The sequence below is a fragment of the Nerophis lumbriciformis genome, linkage group LG11 (assembly GCF_033978685.3).
Source record: "Nerophis lumbriciformis linkage group LG11, RoL_Nlum_v2.1, whole genome shotgun sequence".
Classification (NCBI taxonomy): Eukaryota; Metazoa; Chordata; class Actinopteri; order Syngnathiformes; family Syngnathidae; genus Nerophis; species Nerophis lumbriciformis.
Genome location: NC_084558.2, coordinates 228,828 through 251,326, shown reverse-complemented (window position 1 = coordinate 251,326; position 22,499 = coordinate 228,828). Strand labels below are relative to the sequence as shown.

Here is a 22,499-nt window from a genome sequence, read left to right as displayed (position 1 = left end):
CTGTTTACCGTAGTTGCGAGACCTAAACTTTATGAAAATGAATCTTAATATTTATCCATATATAAAGCGCACCGGGTTATAAGGCGCACTGTCAGCTTTTGAGAAAATTTGTGGTTTTTAGGTGCGCCTTATAGTGCGGAAAATACGGTAATAGATATTTAAAACCTTGATTACCTCTATGTATTTAGCTCGTAAGCTATGGAAACGGGGATGGTTTTGAAGCTGACTCTAATCCAATAATTACATATCCTACTCTTATTGGAAATGCTAATTTTTAAGGGTGACTCAATCACTCTCATTTTTCCTCTCTTCGCAGTTGGTCTCCGAATGTAACCCCAGCAAATAGAGGGGATCTACCGTACACCCAAAAACAAAACAAAAAAATTGCCATCTTAATAGTTCTACACAAAGATAATTCCCCTTACCCGGCTTCCTTAGAGCTCAGCATCTTGGCCCAGATCAAGTCCGTATCGATGGGCTCCTCCCGTGGGTTGGTGGAGCTGACCTGCAGCATCAGGGAGTCGCACGGAGCCCCCGTCAGTGTGGCCAAGCCCTCGATGGCACGCCCTGCTTGCAAGGCAAAGTAGGAGCCGTGGAGCTTGGCTAGGGCTTTCTCAATGAGCGCCACCCACAGCTGCCTCCTTTGGGCCTGGAATGACCACAACCAAGCGTTACATGTCAACTTTTGGATGGTGATGATTGGAGAGGTTGTTATATTGAAGACCTAAAAAAATTTTTTCCTTTAATATTGATTTGACGTGAAGTGGGAAGGAAACTGCACTTCTCTTTGACCGCATGGTCATTTAATAACAAATATATAGCACAACACAGCAGCAACAGAACCAATGTTGTACTAGCGGTAAGGAGCGCAATGCTGTGTCAGCAATAATAGCGCTGATTAATTCACTGTAAACAACAGTACAGCAAGTATAACACGGCACTAGACTCACACAAACAGCTGAGTAGAGCAACCAACATTTTAAAGCACTCGTATACTTCAAATTAGGGCTAGGCGATATGGCTAAAAATTGGATCACGATACATGTTTTTATATTGGTCGATATCACATTGATTATTGATATTAGACCTATGGAAAATATGGACCAGGAGAAAATTAACAATTTTATTTAAAATGTAGCCTTCCTCGGATTATAAACCCCTGAGCATATTATGGCAGAAAGGAAAGGAAATGTCAACACAACCATGGAAAACACTCAAAAAATCTATGTAAACACAATTCTAAAATAGCAATAAACACTTAACAACAACCTCTTAAAATTAAGGTGCAAAAATAAGGAATATGCAAGAAATGTTAAAAAAAAGTGTAACAAAAAAGTGTTAAGTGTGAAAATGTAAACATGGAGAAACCTGAGAAACATTTTTTTTGCAGGGTTACTGCCTGGAAATTACGTGGTCTGTGTAACATTAAATTTGGTCTCTTATTCTTATTTAAGTATGGAAATGTATTTATGTTATGCAGTAATTATTATTCAAATATTATTGGAACAAATTATTATTTTTAAGTAGCACATTTGTTATATTTTGCTATTTATTTTACTTGTACAGTCCTGCATTTTAGTTCTTTCCTGTTGTTTCCGTACATCTGAATAGGGAACGGACGAGGGTTAAAAAATAATTGAGCGCTGTGAAGGACTCGGTCTGTTTGAAAAAAATCCAAAAAACACTTCCATACTGTCGAGGTGACTTTTCCTGTTTTATCCACAATTCCTTCGCTCACTACAGTGCCTTTGTTCATGCAACCAAACCATGCTTGATTCTTTATTGTTTCTTTCGAACCCTGCCCCCCCAAAATAATAAATAAATAAATATAAATATATATATATCGCAAACACATTTTTTATTAAGTGTCTATCCCGAAATATATTGATATCATTTTATCCGCCCAGCCATACTTCAAATGCATCTATTTTGGGGCACTAATAAAATACTACATCAGGAGGTTACCTACAATGACAATGTGTTTTGACCCAGCGCTAATCAAAAGACCCTGGCGGGGTTATTTGCCTTTGTAGACTATAGCATCCTATAGAAGAGTTGACCGAAGCATTTATGCTAAATACGATAATGTTTCAGAGATTTGCCACTTGCTCTCCAAAAATAAGGGCACTGTGGCTTTTATGATGCACAGCATGCACTGAAACCTATCATCAAGATTAATGTTACATAGCGTGAGATGACATGTTAACAGTCACATTCATGTTTGGCTGCCTTTAGGGGTCACAATCTGTTGCAAGCAAAACTATAAAAAGCAAGTCAGAAGGTGAAGCTGAACATCTCCGTCTTCCATACCCTCTGCAGAAAAGGACACAGCATAATAACTTATTTTCCTAGCGACCTTTCTGTGTATCGCCATGTATCGAGTGCGTCATTTACGCCACATCAACGACAGGCCTTGTGTGCAGCCGAACCTGGGAGAATAGGAGGAAGCCGTAGTCGTCGCAGGGGAGCATGTCATCCACCAAGACCGTCGTCCACGTCCCATCTTTGCATAAGCGAACTTGGTAGGCTCCCTCCGTGCAGATGGTCCTTGTAATCATTACCCTTTCCACCAACTCGGGACGCTCGGCCAGCACCGCCAGAGCACTGAGGAACCTGGAGTTATTGAAGGGAAGGATTAAATGTCAGTCCAATTAACCATGGCATAAAGGCACCTCTAACATGGCGTTGTTATGTAGTTGCTATGGAGGTTTAATGGATATCACTAGATGGCAGCAGGCAGCGGAGGGCACTTTTACTACAGGCCTTACATGTGTGCTACCTGAAAGGGCTGCGGTACAATCAAAAGAGCGTAAACAGGAAAGGGCAAATTGTGCAGGAGCATTTTGAGCTATAAATCATGTTTTTTTAACTACAACAGAGGAAAGCACAATGTAAGTGATGTTTGGGTTACATGTTTCTGTATGCCTTCAGCTTTAAAGCACTGTGTCACATTTAAAAAGTTGGATATGCTTGAATACGTATTGAATTACTGAATTAATTATCAGCGCTGTCAAACAATTATTGTTATTTCTTTAATCAAATTAATAACACCTTTGAATTTGAATTTGAATTTGTAGTGAAGAAGGAGCTGAGCCGGAAGGCAAAGCTCTCGATTTACCGGTCGATCTACGTTCCCATCCTCACCTATGGTCATGAGCTTTAGGTCATGACCGAAAGGACAAGATCACGGGTACAAGGGGCCGAAATGAGTTTCCTCCGCCGAGTGGCGGGGCTCTCCCTTAGAGATAGGGTGAGAAGCTCTGTCATTCGGGGGGAGCTCAAAGTAAAGCCGCTGCTCCTCCACATCGAGAGGAGCCAGATGAGGTGGTTCGGGCATCTGGTCAGGATGCCACCCGAACGCCTCCCTAGGAAGGTGTTTCTGGCACGTCCGACCGGTAGGAGGCCACGGGGAAGACCCAGGACACGCTGGGAAGACTATCTCTCCCGGCTGGCCTGGGAACGCCTCGGGATCCCCCGGGAGGAGCTGGACGAAGTGGCTGGGGAGAGGGAAGTCTGGGCTTCCCTGCTTAAGCTGCTGCCCCCGCGACCCGACCTCGGATAAGCGGAAGAAGATGGATGGATTGAATTTGGGCTACTGTGTGGAACAATTGCCCTTGTTGATCATTAAAGTTTGTCTAAAATGTCTAAAGAAATAAAAAAAATTTTTATTTTTTTAAGATGTCACCCTTTTTGGATTCACTGGAGGGAGTACTTGAGGGTGCTCCCCCGGGTGATTCCCTCGTTCTACTGGGGGACTTCAACGCTCATATTGGCAACGACAGTGGTACCTGGAGAGGCGTGATTGGGAAGAATGGCCGCCCGGATCTGAACCCGAGTGGTGTTTTGTTATTGGACTTTTGTGCCCGTCACGGATTGTCCATAACGAACACCATGTTCAAGCATAAGGGTGTCCATATGTGCACTTGGCACCAGGACACCCTAGGCCGCAGTTCTATGATCGACTTTGTAGTTGTGTCATCGGATTTGCGGCCTCATGTTTTGGACACTCGGGTGAAGAGAGGGGCGGAGCTTTCTACCGATCACCACCTGGTGGTGAGTTGGCTGCGATGGTGGGGGAGGATGCCGGACAGACCTGGCAGGCCCAAACGCATTGTGAGGGTTTGCTGGGAACGTCTGGCAGAGTCTCCTGTCAGAGAGAGTTTCAATTCCCACCTCCGGAAGAACTTTGAACATGTCACGAGGGAGGTGCTGGACATTGAGTCCGAGTGGACCATGTTCCGCACCTCTATTGTCGAGGCGGCTGATTGGAGCTGTGGCCGCAAGGTAGTTGGTGCCTGTCGTGGCGGTAATCCTAGAACCCGTTGGTGGACACCGGCGGTGAGGGATGCCGTCAAGCTGAAGAAGGAGTCCTATCGGGTTCTTTTGGCTCATGGGACTCCTGAGGCAGCGGACAGGTACCGACAGGCCAAGCGGTGTGCGGCTTCAGCGGTCACGGAGGCAAAAACTCGGACATGGGAGGAGTTCGGGGAAGCCATGGAAAACGACTTCCGGACGGCTTCGAAGCGATTCTGGACCACCATCCGCCGCCTCAGGAAGGGGAAGCAGTGCACTACCAACACCGTGTATGGTGCGGATGGTGTTCTGCTGACCTCGACTGCGGAAGTTGTGGATCGGTGGAGGGAATACTTCGAAGACCTCCTCAATCCCACCAACACGTCTTCCTATGAGGAAGCAGTGCCTGGGGTATCTGTGGTGGGCTCTCCTATTTCTGGGGCTGAGGTTGCTGAGGTAGTTAAAAAGCTCCTCGGTGGCAAGGCCCCGGGGGTGGATGAGATCCGCCCGGAGTTCCTTAAGGCTCTGGATGCTGTGGGGCTGTCTTGGTTGACAAGACTCTGCAGCATCGCGTGGACATCGGGGGCAGTACCTTTGGATTGGCAGACCGGGGTGGTGGTTCCTCTCTTTAAAAAGGGGAACCGGAGGGTGTGTTCTAACTATCGTGGGATCACACTCCTCAGCCTTCCCGGTAAGGTCTATTCAGGTGTACTGGAGAGGAGGCTACGCCGGATAGTCGAACCTCGGATTCAGGAGGAACAGTGTGGTTTTCGTCCTGGTCGTGGAACTGTGGACCAGCTCTATACTCTCGGCAGGGTCCTTGAGGGTGCATGGGAGTTTGCCCAACCAGTCTACATGTGCTTTGTGGACTTGGAGAAGGCATTCGACCGTGTCCCTCGGGAAGTCCTGTGGGGAGTGCTCAGAGAATATGGGGTTTCGGACTGTCTGATTGTGGCGGTCCGCTCCCTGTATGATCAGTGTCAGAGCTTGGTTCGCATTGCCGGCAGTAAGTCGGACACGTTTCCGGTGAGGGTTGGACTCCGCCAAGGCTGCCCTTTGTCACCGATTCTGTTCATAACTTTTATGGACAGAATTTCTAGGCGCAGTCAAGGCGTTGAGGGGATTCGGTTTGGTGGCTGCAGGATTAGGTCTCTGCTTTTTGCAGATGATGTGGTCCTGATGGCTTCATCTAGCCAGGATCTTCAGCTCTCACTGGATCGGTTCGCAGCTGAGTGTGAAGCGACTGGGATGAGAATCAGCACCTCCAAGTCCGAGTCCATGGTTCTCGCCTGGAAAAGGGTGGAGTGCCATCTCCGGGTTGGGGAGGAGATCTTGCCCCAAGTGGAGGAGTTCAAGTACCTCGGAGTCTTGTTCACGAGTGAGGGAAGAGTGGATCGTGAGATCGACAGGCGGATCGGTGCGGCGTCTTCAGTAATGCGGACGCTGTATCGATCCGTTGTGGTGAAGAAGGAGCTGAGCCGGAAGGCAAAGCTCTCAATTTACCGGTCGATCTACGTTCCCATCCTCACCTATGGTCATGAGCTTTGGGTTATGACCGAAAGGACAAGATCACGGGTACAAGCGGCCGAAATGAGTTTCCTCTGCCGGGTGGCGGGGCTCTCCCTTAGAGATAGGGTGAGAAGCTCTGTCATCCGGGGAGAGCTCAAAGCCGCTGCTCCTCCACATCGAGAGGAGCCAGATGAGGTGGTTCGGGCATCTAGTCAGGATGCCACCCGAGCGCCTCCCTAGGGAGTTGTTTAGGGCACGTCCGACCGGTAGGAGGCCACGAGGAAGACCCAGGACACGTTGGGAAGACTATGTCTCCCGGCTGGCCTGGGAACGCCTCGGGATCCCCCGGGAGGAGCTGGACGAAGTGGCTGGGGAGAGGGAAGTCTGGGCTTCCCTGCTTAGGCTGCTGCCCCCGCGACCCGACCTCGGATAAGCGGAAGAAGATGGATGGATGGATGGATGGAAGATGTCATTAATTACACTAATGAATTTGGATTAATGACAATCAAATTTTTTGCATTTGGATTAATCACAGGTTCTTAACAAAGGCCCCAATATTTTGACACAAATGTAAATCTATTGCATTATTGGAATCGTACAGGAACATTTCTAAATGTTTTACTTGAATGCATGGAAATCATTTGCTTAAAACTTGGTATTAGTTTTATGCAAAGCCTCAAAGATCCAATCAATCCAATCCACTTTATTTATATAGCACATTTAAACAACACAATGTTTCCAAAGTGCTGCACAACAATATTAAACACAATTAAAAACAATATAAAATAAATATGATTAAAAACGATTTTAAAGGGTAAAACCAATTAAAACAGTAAATAGAAATCAACATTATAAAAACACAGAGGACCACACAACTCACGTAGTGTTAAAAGCCAGAGAATAAAAGTGGGTCTTAAAACGAGACTTAAAACACTCCACTGTGGGAGCAGTTCGAACATGGAGGGGCAGAGTGTTCCAGAGCTTAGGGCCGACCACAGAGAAGGCCCTGTCTCCCCTGGTTTTAAGTCTCGTCTTGGGCACCACGAGCTGGAGCTGGCTCTCGGACCTCAGAGCGCGCGCAGGATTGTAAGTTTGGATGAGGTCCGAGATATAATGAGGTGCCAGTCCATGTAAAGCTTTAAAAACAAATAGCAAGATTTTAAAATCAATTCTAAAATGAACAGGGAGCCAGTGCAAACTCTCAAGGATTGAGAGTTTGCACTGGTTTGATAAGATCAGGGTGTATTTGTAATTGCCAATGGGCACACCAGTCAGATTCTCCTCATTCACCTTTGCACTGACGTATGCATTGACCTGATCACTGACAGTATAACAACCCGTGCCGCCTCTCAGGTAACCATTAAGGTAAAGGAGCATGAACGGTCAAAAAAAAATGTTGTAATCAATCTGCGTATTAACATGGCTGATGCGATAATTTTTTGTGATTAATTTTTCGAGTTAAAACATTACATTTCACAGCCCTAATATTGATATAAAAAATAAAACAGACAAAATGAAAAATATATTAATAAAAAAATATGAAAATAAGAAGAAAAGTCTTCAAAATGTTTATCCCCAACTATTATGCTGTCACATTATATTATAGCAGTGGCAGACTCTCCTTTCTTTACTCTGCTGCCATTGGTTGGCTGGGGGGAGCTTGCTTGTTTGCTGGTTTATTAGGACAACTGTGTGTGTGTGCGTGTGTGTGTGTGTGTGTGTGTGTGTGTGTGTGTGTGTGTGTGTGTGTGTGTGTGTGTGTAAGCGTTGAAGAATTTAGGTTACATCCTGTCGAGAGTGAGAGGATTTGGCTCGAGGGAGGGTTATTTTTGATAAGCTGTGTGCGCCATTGATGAAACTTGTATTGGGACAACTTTGTGACGGACTTTGTTGTGTGTGTGTGTGTGGGTGTGTGTGTGCGTGTGTCTGTGTGTACCCCACAGAACACAAACCAAGGACAAAGAGATAAAGCATAGGTCCAGACTCTAGATTTCTGTGAATTATCTTCCTGTCAGGTACATCTTTGCACCATGCCCTTTCTTTCATGTAATGTTCGTCTTTTTTCTCCGATTTCTCACAGCAAATGCCCTCTTTGTTATCATTTAGTCACAAGCTCGGTGTCATCTACCATCAAGGCTGAAGTGCTTGTAAAAGGCTTTGGAAGGACAAACAAGACAATCAACCTAAGTCTACTTGTCTTTTCTTAACATTGAACTGTGCAGTTTGTATGCCTTCCACTATAAAGGAGGACAAAAGATGAGAATCAATAGACATGCTTTTCATACAATATACAGCTGTAACATATTGAGATATGAATGTATATGTACACAAATTACAGATACTAACATAGATACCATTAGGCCTTGGCTATATATGGATTTTATCGATAAATTTAAGTTTTTTGTTGCAGACGATTTTAAAAAAGATACATAAATTATATATCATTTTTTTTCTCTCCTCTTGCTCCGGCATACTTATTGCCCCCGGAAGATTCCGTACCTTCCACCCTACCCCTTATTTCCTTTGCGAAGATTAAACACACCTAGTAAAATACAGTTAATGCTGACGGTAACCAGAGTGAGACACTTGTTCCAAACAATAGAAAATTATTGTCAGTAGTTTGGTTTTGCGGCAATAGCGTCAAACAGATAACTGCACGCTGCAAAGTTTGTAAAAAAAAAAAAAGGCAGCAGCACAACAAACCTATTCCGGCATCTGAAACAAGCCTCCAGCCAAGTGCGGGAAATGCAACTCTTTACAAAGCAAACAAGACCGCAACAACAACAAACTGTAGCTAAAGAGCAGCCTACTGTGGTGGAATCATTTACACAAGGTACGATGTATGATAAGAAAGAAGCACAGTGGAGAACAATCACTAAAGCAGTCGCTCTGCATGTTGCTAAAGATGTGGCGCTCAAACAGTGGAAAAGCCTGTGTCTATCTACTGTTTATTTACATATATATTTTATTCAAGACAGAAGCTTCAGGTTGCGCTTTATTAATCTAATGTTGGAGTTTATTTGCATGCAATGTGCAATGCTATATTTTTGTTTACTGAAGTATTTTATTTAAGACAGATGTGTTGCCTCCCAGAAGAAGCTCTAAATGTATTTATTTGAAAATTATTCCATAAAAAGTGCAATTTATATCTGGTCTAAAAAGAACAACATTATACAAATTAGATTTTTTTAAGAGTAAGATGCAGTATATGCAGTGGGATTTCAAAATAGTAGGTTATGATTGAATTAAAAAAAAACTTGTTTTAAATTATCTCTATCAAATTTGACTGAGAAGTCAACAGATGGCACATTATTACTGACCATATGTGTCTGTTGGGTGTGTTCAAATGTTTTACTTTATTGTCATTTTAATATACAGTGATTAAATTATCTTTTATAGTTGCTGCTGTGGAGTTAAAGGTTGTGCTATGGATTAGAGCTAATTAATTCACTTCACATTACATACATAAATTAGAACTGCACTGATGTCAAACAGGATTATGGAATGGACTTAAGAAGTTTACTGTATGACGCTTTACTACAAATACCACACAGCAGAGCTAGAAGATATTGAGCAATGTTTCCCATACATTAAATTATTTGTGGCGGCTCTCCATATTTACATTTAGATTGACACAGAAAGATTTGGCGTTGTTTTATTTTATTTTATTTAAGATTTGACGTTGTTTTATTTTATTTTATTTAAGATTTGACGTGTTCGCCCTCGCTCACAAACACATTATAATGGGACTGTCTGTGTAGTTGTGTGTAGCTTGTCGTTGTAAAGCCGTACAGTAGTAAGGATGAGCGGTACAGCCAAAAAAAACCCTATAATTATGATATATACTGCAGCCTCTTGCAATAGCAATACATTTGGCATATAAATTATGATACAACCATTTTAGAACTCCTAATTTAGCTGCTGACCTATGCAGTAACATATTGCGTCATTTCCAGTTGTATCATTTTCTCAGAAGTATAATTAATCTACTTGCTAATTTATTGTTGTTAATTGCTTATTTTCTGTTTCAACGCAGATCCATCTACACTTCTGTTAAAATGTATTATGCACTTCTGTTCTCCATAATTTCTTATGTTGTTTGGCTACTTTATATTATTAGTTTTGGGCCATACTCCAATACTGATACTTAAAATTTTCCAAGATCGATGAATGATTACATTATTTACATTTTTACATTTGCTATAATCTAGGAAAAACATCTTTAAATTATTTCCTACTACTGATTTCAATCCTTTGGTTTTGCCCTTAAAGTCTTCCTGTGTCCAGAGTTTGTGAACAATAACAAAAACACCAAACAATTTTTTGACAGTAAAAAAATATCATTTTAACCACTGTATCGATCCGCCGACCTCTGCTTACTTCCAGGAGCTATAAAAAACATTAATTTTCCGCCATGGAGGCATTAATTTGCACTGTGGAGGGACGTTACCCGCTAGTTAGCTTGCAGTTTGTCGGTGTTAAATATGTAGAAAACAGCAAGAATGTGCCATCAACATATTATTAACGTATTCTCTACTTATCGCTATTTTCTTTTAGTTAAAGTTAAAGTTAAAGTACCAATGATTGTCATACACACACTAGGTGTGGTGAAATTTGTCCTCTGCATTTGACCCATCCCCTTGATCACCCCCTGGGAGGTGAGGGGAGCAGTGGGCAGCAGCGGTACCGTGCCCGGGAATCATTTTTGGTGATTTAACCCCCAATTCCAACCCTTGATGCTGAGTGTCAAGCAGGGAGGTAATGGGTCCCATTTATAGTCTTTGGTATGACTCGGCCGGGGTTTGAACTCACAACCTACCGATCTCAGGGCGGACACTCTAACCTTTTAGTACTAAATACTGGTATAATGTGCATGTATTTCATCTGCTGATGTATTCCTGTTGTAGTAAAAAAAAAAAAAAAAAAAGTTAAAGTACGTTTGTAATATCGGCCTATACCGATAAATGAATGCCTTTATTGATATATGTTGAAATGCCAATAATCCGTCGATCCTAAATCCACATGCAATATCATGATGACGATAGTATCAAAAACTCTATTGTCGACCACATTTAATACCCGCAACCCATCCCCACAGACACATTCTGTAATTATTTTACTACTCTTTTAATAAGTTTTGGCAGTGACAAGCTAAAGCAAAGTGCACTTCTCGTAACAGCATCCATTGCCTCTCTTCTACAAGTGAAATGATAAAGCCTGAGGAACATCCTGTTTCCATGTGATGCGTTCTGACAGCTCACCAGCAGTTTCCCAGCAGCCCTTGGAGGATGTCAGAGGGTCGTGGCGTGCGGAAAACGGACCACTTGACGCCTCGGTCTTTGAAGTTGCTGCATTTGATCTCGTGGGGGCGGAGCCACTTCTTGATTCGCTGCTGGACGCTGTCCCCCTCGGGGAAGCCTACGGACCGAGGGCCTGGGGGGAAGCTGTCATCCACAAAGTTCACCGTGTTCTTATTGCGGCATGGACAGCAGAGGGTAAGAGGGGAGAGAAAGGGCGAGACAGCATTAGAGAACAGAACATGATGGAATTGAATACCTTTCCAGCAAACATCACATTCAATGCCGATGCTCAGATTCGAGAATGAACAAGGTAATCAATGGTCTGCTTTTGAGGTTTGAGTAGCATCATTCAATTGCACAGCAGGGGACCAAAGTGACACAACGTGCCACCCGAGAGGCAGGACCATCACGTGAACCCATTACAAACTCTGCTATGAAATAAGAAGCGGCATCTTTACTGCTCGCGTCACCTTGCTACACAGTTACACGAGATAACAGATCAAGACACCTAATCCGACACACTATCTGCTCATCTAAAACCCTTTTGTACAGCAAGCACTCCGGTTTCCTATTTGCGGTGTCAGAAGCGGGATTGGCCAGATGTATTGTTGGCACCCCCTGCTGTAGCGGTGAAGCAAATTGATTGTTCACCAGTGCCCCTCCCTTCATAATTCAATTCTGTAGCCTTGATGTGGCATTAGTGACCAGACAGTGTCAGCGCCTCGCCGTCATCCAAGGATGCGATGACGCTCGCGGAAGTGTGTAGTTCACTGGTTTATGTACGACCCTTGAACTGGCTTTAAAGTTTTATGGATTGTAGGTGACAATGCGATTTACCGCTGCAGCGTGGAAACTTTAGCCCTGGACTTTGAAATTAAGTGTGGTGGAAAAGGGAGAACCGATACGATTGTGTGCAGGTATATGGGCGTAATCATGATTTTTTTCCGAAATACCGTTAATTCCCAACTACAAACTGCTACTTTTCTCCTACAATTTGAACCCTTAAATAAAACAGTGTGGCTAATTCACGTATTTTTCTTCACGGACGGCGATAACGCAAATATTTAAAAAAACAACAACAACAAGCAAGTACTCAGAAAAGGTGTGTAATTTTTTGTGCTATGGCGCCATCTTTTGGATGAGTTAGCTCACTGCAGGTGCTGCAGTGTTCTTCCATTTAGTGCTTTTACCCGTAAGTTGACGTGCCGTTCCATCTTTGAGCCGTCCATAGCGTTTTTACTCGTATGGATTCTTCATTTTTCACGCCAAGCAACGTTTTACAATATAACAAAAACTATTTATACTTACTAAACTGTGCTATGTGTGATGTCTGTAAGAGTGTTTTGATGCATATTTCTACATGCTATCGTATTGTAATGAAGCGAGCGTCGTTACCATTCGCTATTAAACATCCTGGATGAAAACACTTTTCATTTAACCTAAGAGGTGTTGCAAAAAGGAATGGGCAAAGAGGAATGGGCAAAATTGCCCAAATATAGGAGTGCCAAGCTTGTGGCATCGTAACAAAAAATACTTGAGGCTGTAATTGCTGCCAAAGGTGCATCAACAAAGTATTGAGCAAATGCTGTGAATACTTCTGTACATGTGATTTTTTTAGTTTTTCAAACATTTGCTTGATTTAAAAAAACTTTCACATTATGGGGTATCGTTTGTAGGATTTTGAGAATAAATATTAATTTATTCCATTTTGAAATATGTAACATAACAAAATGTGGAAAATGTAAAGAGCTGTAAATACTTTCTGGATACATTGTACAAAACCCAAAACCAGTGAAGTTGGCACATTGTGTAAATCGGAAATAAAAACAGAATACAATGATTTGCAAATCCTTTTCAACCTATATTCAATTGAATACACTGCAAAGACAAGATACTTAACTTTCAAACTGGTAAACTTTGTTAATTTTTGCAAATATTAGCTTGTTTGGAATGTGATGCCTGCAACATGTTTCAAAAAAGCTGTCCACTTATTTGGAACATCCCACAGGTGAACAGGCTAATTGGGAACAGGTGGGTGCCACGATTGGGTATAAAAGCATTTTCTATGAAATGCTCAGTCATTCACAAACAAGGATAGGGCGAGGGTCACTACTTTGTGAACAAATGCGTGAGCAAATTGTCGAACAGTTTAAGAACAACATTTCTCAACAAGCTATTGCAAGGAATTTAGGGATTTCACCATCTACGGTCTGTAATATCAAAAGGTTCAGAGAAAACCAACATTGAATGCCCGTGACCTTCGATACATCAGGCGGTACTGCATCAAAAACCGACATAAGTGTGTAAAGGATATCACCACATGGGCTCAGGAACACTTCGGAAAACCACTGTCAGTAACTACAGTTTGTCGCTACATCTGTAAGTGCAAGGTAAAACTCTACTATGCAAAGGGAAAGCCATTTATCAACAACACCCAGAAACACCGCCGGCTTCGCTGGGCCCGAGCTCATCTAAGATGGACTGATGCAAAGTGTAAAAGTGTTGTGGTCTGGTGAGTCCACATTTTAAACTGTTTTTGGAAACTGTGGACGTCGTGTCCTCCGGACCAAAGAGGAAAAGAACCATCCTGACTGTTACAGGCGCACATTTCAAAAGCCAGCATCTATGATGCTATGGGGGTGTATTAGTGCCCAAGGCATGGGTAACTTACACATCTGTGAAGGCACAATTAATGCTGAAAGATACATACAGGCTTTGGAACAACATACAGTATGTTGCCATCCAAGCAACATCTTTTTCATGGACGCCCCTGTTTCATTCAGCAAGACAATGCCAAGCCGTATTCCGCACGTGTTACAACAGCGTGGCTTCGTAGGAAAAAAGTGCGGGTACTAGACTGGCCTGCCTGTAGTCCAGACCTGCCTCCCATTGAAAATGTGTGGCGCAATTTGAAGCATAAAATACGACAACGGAGACCCCGGACTGTTGAACAAATGAAGCTGTACATCAAGCAAGAATGGGAAAGAATTCCACCTGAAAAACTTCAAAAATTGGTCTCATCAGTTCCCAAATGTTTATTGAGCGTTGGTAAAAAGGAAAGGCCATGTAACACAGTAGTAAAAATGCCCATGTGCCAACTTTTTTGCAATGTGGTGCTGCCATTAAATTCTAAGTTAATGATTATTTGCAAAAAAAAAAAAAGTTTCTCAGCTCGAGCATTAAATATCTTGTCTTTGCAGTCTATTCAATTGAATATAAGTTGAAATGGATTTGCAAATCGTTGAATTCTGTTTTTATTTACGATTCACAAAATGTGCCAACTTCACTGGTTTTGGGTTTTGTATAATGAGGATGAAAAGAAGAAAAAACGCAGAATGTACATGTTTGGAATCTACAGGGAAAAAAATTCAGAACGTTTTCGAACCATGCTGTGATTTCAAGCTATGTTACAAATACACACTTGAAGTCATCCAAATACAATTGCTACCTGTGTTCTGCGCACAGGCCTCAATCTCAAAATGACTTTAGTTGGAATTAGAGGTTTGTGCTGCTAGTATACAGGCTGCACACATTTTCCAGTGATTCAATGTCTGATGTGTTATTGACTACTAAGTGCGATTCTCCAGTCCATAACAGTGGACACGTGCCAGCCTGTGAACCATAGACCACAGTCTTCGAGACAGCTCCCGGCGTACACAAACCTGGCAGGCATACAAGGCCTCCTATTTAGACGGTAGTAAGCTTGTAGCCAAATATCATACGCGGTTCAGACAACCCCGCTCGTCTCCAAAACGTGCCAACGAAAATGCATAGAGGCAGATTTCACAGCATCACACTTTCAAGGTGCAACAAAAGGAGTTCTCAACACACTGCCGGATAGCAAGAACGTCATGGGGAGAGAACAGCTGCTTACTCTGAGGAGTCACAACAACATAGTCAATAGTCACGATTATCCACATATTTTACTTAATGTTGTTACAGTATAAAAAAAAGGCAAATCACTATGGGAGAAATATTCCTTAAGAATGCTTGTGCTGATCAAAAAAGGTCAACTATTTATATGTGAGTAACATTAGGACCAGTCAGTAGTGCAGCTTTAATGATTGAAGATGATTGCATGAACAGGGGTCTAAAAAGCAGCCACACTATAAAGCAGGGATATTCAAATAAATTGTTTTGGTTGGCCACATTACCAAAGAGCTAAAGACTTGGGGGCTTTATCTCTCCCTCGACAGTGGTAATTTCAATTTTGCCTATTTATCTTGTCAGAATATAATATAATATAATATAATATATATATATATATATATATATATATATATATGTACTGAACAAAAGTATAAATGCAACACTTTTGTTTTTGCTCCCATTTTTCATGAGTTGAACTCAAAGACCTATTCCTCTCAAATTTTGTTCACAAATATGTCTAAATCTATGCTAGTGAGCATTTCTTCTTTGCCAAGATTATTCTACAAGTGAACCTTAGGCTACCCACAATAGAAGGCCACTCTGAACTGTGCAGTTTTATCACACAGCACAATGCTACAGATGTCGCAAGTTTTGAGGGAGCGTGCAGTTGGCATGCTGACTGCAGGAATGTCTACCACAGCTGTTGGCCGTGAATTGAATGTTCATTTCTCTACCATAAGCCGTCTCCAAAGGCATTTCAGAGAATTTAGCAGTACATCCAACCGGTCTCACAACTGCAGACCACCTGAAACCACACCAGCCCAGGACCTCCTCATCCACAGGTGCACCTCCAACAATTGGTTTGCATAACCAAATAATTTCTGCACAAACTGTGAGAAACCGTTTCAGGAAAGCTCATCTGCATGCTTGTCGTCCTCATCGGGGTCTCAACCTGACTCTAATTCGTCATTGTAACCAACTTGAGTGGACAAATGCTCACATTTGATGGCGTCTGGCACATTGGAGAGGTGTTCTCTTCATGGATGAATCCTGGTTTTTACTGTTCAGGGAAGATGGCAGACAGCAGTTGTAGCGTCGTGTGGGAGAGCGGTTTGCTGATGTCAACGTTGTGAATCTAGTGACCCGTGGTGGGGTGGGGTTATGGTATGGGCAGGCGTATGTTAAGGACAACGAACGCAAGTACATTTTATTGATGGCTTTTTAAATGTGCAGAGATGTGAAGAGATGCTGAGGCCCATTGTTGTGCCATTCACCCCAGACCATCACCTCATGTTGCAGCATGACAATCCACTGCCCCATGTTGCAAGAATCTGTACACAATTACTGGAAGCTGAAAAACATCCCAGTTCTTGTATGGCCAGCATACAAAGCGGAAATACCACCTATTTGGCATGTTTGGGATGCTGTGGATAGGCGTATACGACAGTGTGTTCCAGTTCCTGACAATATCTAGAAACTTGGCACAGCCATTGAAGAGGAGTGGACAAACATTCCACAGGCCACAATCAACAACCTGATCAACTCTATGCGAAGGAGATGTGTTGCACTGCATGAGGCAAATGGTGATCACACCGGATACTGACTGCTTTTCTGAGCCCCCCAGACCTCAATAAAGCAAAACTGCACATTTCAGCGTGGCCTTTTATTGTAGGCAGCCTAAGGCACACCTGTGCAATAATCATGCTGTTTAATACATTTTTTGTTTCATCTGACCACAGCACTTTCCTCCAGAAGGTCTTATCTTTGTCTATGTGATGTCAGATGAAACAAAAATGTAGCTGTTTGGCCACAATACCCAGCATTATGTTTGGAGGAGAAAAGGTGAGGCCTTTAATCCCAGGAACACCATACCTACTGACATGCATGATGGTGGTAGTATTATGCTCTGGATCTGTTTTGCTGCCAATGGAACTGGTGCTTTAAATGGGACAATGAAAAAGGAGGTTTACCTCCAAATTCTTCAGGACAACCTAAAATCATCAGCCCAGGGGTTGGGTCTTGGGGGCAGTTGGGTGTTCCAACAGGGCAATGACCCCAAACACACATCAAAAGTGGTAAAGGAATGGCTAAATCAGGCTAGAATTAAGGTTTTAGAATGGCCTTCCCAAAGTCCTGACAATGCTGAATAAACAAGTCCATGTCCGAAAACCAACGAATTCAGCTGAACTGCACAAATTTTGTCAAGAGGAGTGGTCAAAAATTCAACCAAAAGCTTGCCAAAAGCTTGTGGTTGGCTACCAAAAGCGCCTTATTGCAGTGAAACTTGCCAAAGGACATGTAACCAAATATTAACAAATATTATGTATACTTTTGACCCAGTATATTTGGTCACATTTTCAGTAGACCAATAATCACAAAAAAAGTAAGAGTTGTAGATGGTATTGGAAACTCAAGACAGCCATGACATTATGTTTTTTACAAGTTTATGAAAACTTTTGATCGCGACTGTAATAAGAGCAGTGCGGTCTTAAAAGTAAGCCGAGACTAAAGCCAGTGAAATGAAGGGAAACGAAGAGATCTGCTGCAGCAACCTCGGGAAATGTTTGTTAATGTTAATAATATTAAACATGTTAATGTTTCAGTTTGGCATAGTGATGACGTTTTGTGCTCATACAACATGGTCTCTGGTATGGACGGGCACGCTCTTCACAGTGCTGTTCTCTGCCGCCGCTTTTGTGAAAGTGCTTCTTTTGATATGTTAATATCGCTGACGATCACCCTCATTGAATCACGGCAGCCAAAATCGTGATCGTTATTGAAATTAGATTAATTGGTCGCCCTAACGACTGATATAACTAAAGAAGAACAAATAACTACTGACTGCATCTGAAGTAAACAAACCACAGCAACACCTTAGTTACAGACATGACATTACGAAAATAACTGATAAAAAGGAGAGGACTTAAAGGGGTGTCTTGAGTAACGCCTCAGTGATGTAAATCACAATTTTGGTCCAACTGTTCTATGTTTGCAATTGCCAGCAAGGTTAAAATGTCAATGTGTCTACAGTGGTCCAAGTTCCTCTATTCAACAGTAACAGCACTCTAGTGTTTTTAGGGCTTGGCTGCAAACATGTTTGTCTCCCAAGTTTTGAACTGAATTTTGGGGTTGGTATGGTGTCATTCCCGAGCCGGACTTGGCCCTCAGGCTGCAATTTAAATAGCTGTGCTATCCATCCATCCACCCATTTTCTACCGCTTGTCCCTTAGCTATTAGGAGACTTAAACTGAAACACCAGTCAGAGACAAGTGAAAGAATATATGCAGACTAAAGTGCATTTCAAGAATTCTTACATACATTTTATCATAAAATCTAATGATTTTGTCTTCTTGAGTCATGCTAGGCTTGCACGCTTAAATTCATTTGCTCGGCTCATTTGCCTTCAGACAAGTAGCTAACCACAGAGGATTCAGCAAATTACACTAAACCACTGTGGCAAACCTCTAAATTACAACATACGAAAGGAGTCTTCCACTGATTTAGTGCATTTCAATTGCCCATATATGCCTTGAAAAAAATATTATTATTATTTTGACTGGAATGAAATATCATTCATGGTCTTGCTCCGAAAAAAAATAAAAATGAGTTGCTCCAGATGATGCCGCTTGTGATTACCATAGGGAAGGGGATCGTTTCTTCCCAGCTTTCTAGCTTTGAGGCTATAAATAGGTCCTTTGCATGTTCACACACATGAAGTCAGCCGCAAAAACATTACGACATGGGAGGATTGAGTGATTTTATGTGGAAATGGTGCCGACTCGAGTGCATACATTTGATATGAACAAGGGGAAGAAGTAGGGAGCCGGTTGAGCATGAGGATGGATGTGAAGGTTGCTGAGGGATCATTTTAATGTCAGTTTTAGAATTGGGGAAAATATTAGGAAAGTGGAGGTTGTGGGGTCTTAAATAAATTACTTGGAGAGCACAGATCTCCACCAAGCCCTATTTACAAATAAATAAGAATCCTTTTAAAAAATCCTAACACGAGATGGTGATCCTGATCACCCCCAAAATATAATCACTTGTTTCTCATCCCATTTCTGACATTTTCTGAAAGTTTAATGGAAATCCGCTAATAACTTTTTGAGCTTTGTTTCTATCTGATTAACAACAAACAAATCCAGGGAATCAAATGATAAATGAAATCAGTAAATCCCTGCATGTTTGTTTTGTTGGTCTGGTGCTTCGAGTCTTAGCAGTTGGGCGCTTTTGAACTATAGTGGAATAAAATAAACAGAGTGAGCACACTTGTTAGTCATTCAGTTTCTTTGTCTCTGTGTATGGAGGCAGGGACGCTAGCAAACACACACATAGAAATTGTGCATCAAAACGTAAAAGTAATAGAAAATGCTCTTGAACACTTACAAAATCAAATCACTTGTTCATTATTACATTTCTGAAGGTTTTATCAAAATCCGCCCGGAAATTTATGAACTATGTTGATAACTAACTAACTTGCAAGTGGAAGCAACCCCCCAAAAAATGTCTTGGTGAAAATTGTTGGGTCCATAAATCCTCCAAAGATAAAAGCTAAATTAGTGAAATAGAAGTCTCAAAAGTGATAAAATTTTAGTATTTTGCAGAGTTAATGCCTCCTAATGTAGTAATATTTCAGCCATAATGAGTCATAAACAGTTGATATATTTTCTCTCACCTCTCTGCAGAAGCTGACAATGTTTTCCCAAAGCTCCTTGGCTTCACCTTCATCATTTCGCCGACGGGCCTCCACGTGCATGCTTTCCCTCCTCTTCAGAGGCTTGACCACCTTGCGAAGGGTGAGGTACTGCTGGGGTGTGTGGCACGCTGCGCAGTTCTTGGCCTTGATGTCATTGAGTAGCGTGCACGCTGGGCAACTCCACTGTTTTGTCCTCTCCAAGGAACTAGAAGAAGCCGCAGACGAGGAGGGGAAACCTCTGCCCTGTTTCCGTGTTTTATGACCCGATGAGGATGCAGCTGACGAGGGATTGCAGGAGCACGCTGTGCCAGACCCAGATGGGACCTGGCCGCAGTGTGAACAGCAGCGGGGTAGGGGCGCCTGCTGCTCCTGAAAGCCGTGCAGTTTGGACGAACCGCAGGCTGAGCATTTTGGAGCGCCTGTGGGGTTGCGCAAAGTGCATTTAGAGCAGGCCCAGGTGCTGAAGTCTGGGCTAGAGGGGCTGGCCGGGGTGAAGCGTACGGTCTCGCAACCCAAATCGATCAGGTCAGCACCAGCCCGCGATGATCGGCAGGTCTCACACTTGGACAACCCGCTTGGGTTAGCCAAAGAGCAGCCTGGGCACTTCCAGGTGGGGACCGTTTCGTCTTCTTCCAAGATACTGAGGCGCTTGCTGGGGTACGAGGGCTCTTGCGGTTGGGCATGTTTGGGTTTGGAAGAACGCTGTGGACCAGGCTGTGGGGGCACACCCGTGCTTGATGGAGAGGTGGGACTTGGCGTGTTATTACCTGGGTTTGGTGGCCGCCCTGTCGGGGGCACTTCTCTCCTACTTCGTGGCACAGGGTTGTTCTGGAGGGAGGAGAAAGCACTAAAAGCAGAAGAGACGGGCTGTGAGGACACATGTGGAGGTTCTTGGGTGTCACATGGAGGAGGTGGAGGGGAATCATCTGTTAAGTCTATTAGTAGAGGGGCGGTCCCGGCTGAGACCACCGGGAACCCCAGTACAGGCGTGCGAACCTCAGGCACCACCAATGCCTCAGGGGGGATTTTAGGTAGAGAAAGTTTCCTGGGTCCACCACAGGCTGAACAGGACAGTGCAACAGGTGTGTTGAGAAGTGTGCAGCGAGGGCAAGCCCATCCCAGATGCTGCACGTTTGAACTAGCCACCTCTCCATTACTCTCAGAGTGTCTCAACATGTCCTCTTTCAACGGAACCTGTCCTTGGGGTTCTGAAAGCACCGTGGGCTTGACGGTTGGCATCAAGGCTTCCGTAGGAGCAGGGGGGAGACCGTTTGAAGTGGCAGCGACGGTCGTGATGGCAGGTGCAGGTGTGGTTGTGGACGGTCCGAACCCGCAGACGGTGCAGGCTCTCGATCCCTGAGGATTGTTGAGAGTACAGCGGGGGCAAGCCCAGCGGTGCTCCTCGCTGCTGCTCAGGCGAAGGATCTGGTTGAGGTCGGGTTTCTGGCGCGGGGCCTCACAGATGGAACAGCGGGGTGCTCCGCCCACATTTAGGAAGGTGCAGCGTCCACATGACCACTCGCTGCCTCGCACCGCAGCTGCCATGGAGCCAGGAGAGTGAGAGTGGCTGCAAAAGACCAAAGTGAACAGTCAGAACTCATTCAAGAAATCTGTTTTCCCTACCGTTATATTCGAGGGCCGCCCCACCCTCCCAAGAAAGTCAAGTTAATTTAATTTGTGTTTCAACTGTTAAATGGGTTATACTTGTATAGCACTTTTCTACATTCAAGTTACTCAAAGCGCTATTTCCACATTTACCCATTCTCACACACACACACACACACACACACACACACACACACACACACACACACACACACACACACACACACACACACACACACACACACACACACACACACACACACACACACATTGACACACCTTGACACACTGATGGCGGGAGCTGCCATGCAAGGTCCTAACCACAACCCATCAGGAGCAAGGGTGAAGTGTCTTGCTCAAGGACACAACGGACGGACTAGGTAGGCAGAAGCCGGGGATCTAACGAGGAACCCTCAGGTTGCTGGTACAGCCGCTTTACAAACCGAGCCACGCCGTTCGCAACATTAGTCATTTAAGGATCCCTTCCATATAGAATAGGTCTATAGCTTGTTCTTTTAGTAAAACAAACTAAATACCCTCACCTTATATATCTTATTCAAATCAGTGGTTCTCAAACTTTTTTCACCAAGTACCACCTCAGAAAACACTTGGCTCTCCAAGTACCACTATAATGACCAACATTAAAATACAGTAGCGTAGTAGGCCTAAATATTGATTAAAAAGCAAGGCAGAGGTTTTGTTTAACAAGTATATTTATTATTTTTGGCCAATGTAACATTACACCCAGTTTGAACAGTAACACTGTGTTTGAATATTTAATTAAGTGATTATTTGGCGTAACACCTGAGGCTGCGTACTACACAATTTGAGAAACACTGATTTACATGACAGCATGCCATTTCTGTCTCCACGTGGTTGCGTGTGAAATAGCAATTTATTCGTGGAATCTTTTAGAGTCCTTGCATTGCTTTCTATTACAGAAGAGGGTGATTGTCAAATATAACTGTAGAAGAGTGATCGCAATACAGTCGGCTATATTGTGCATATATAGTGATGGGTCAAACAAAACTGAAGCCCCAAAGCCTTGTGAAACACAAGGAGCGAGACTGTGTCCAGGGGGTGAAAAAACATGTGACCAATACAGCTGATGTGTCATATGACTGTGAAGCATCAAACTGTGTTAATCAAGACGTTCTTTCAGCTCACGAGTGCCTCCACCTACTAAATGCTAAAGTCAGAAGAGTAGCGTGTCGCGTTTGACATCG

At 43.3% G+C, this 22,499-nt stretch overlaps 1 protein-coding gene across 2 annotated transcripts in view; it reads right to left on the bottom strand.

Moving 5' to 3' along the window:
• Positions 1-22,499, bottom strand: part of capn15 (calpain 15) — a 110,252-nt gene that overhangs the window by 33,728 nt on the left and 54,025 nt on the right. For both annotated transcript variants that reach the window (XM_061967687.1, XM_061967686.1), the window contains exons 2-5: positions 19,648-21,235; positions 11,064-11,272; positions 2,430-2,613; positions 426-649 (exon numbers count right to left, since the gene is read on the bottom strand). In XM_061967687.1, the coding sequence (XP_061823671.1) occupies positions 426-649; positions 2,430-2,613; positions 11,064-11,272; positions 19,648-21,213 (2,183 nt within the window). In that variant the 5' untranslated portion in view covers positions 21,214-21,235. The remainder of the gene's footprint in view (positions 1-425; positions 650-2,429; positions 2,614-11,063; positions 11,273-19,647; positions 21,236-22,499) is intronic.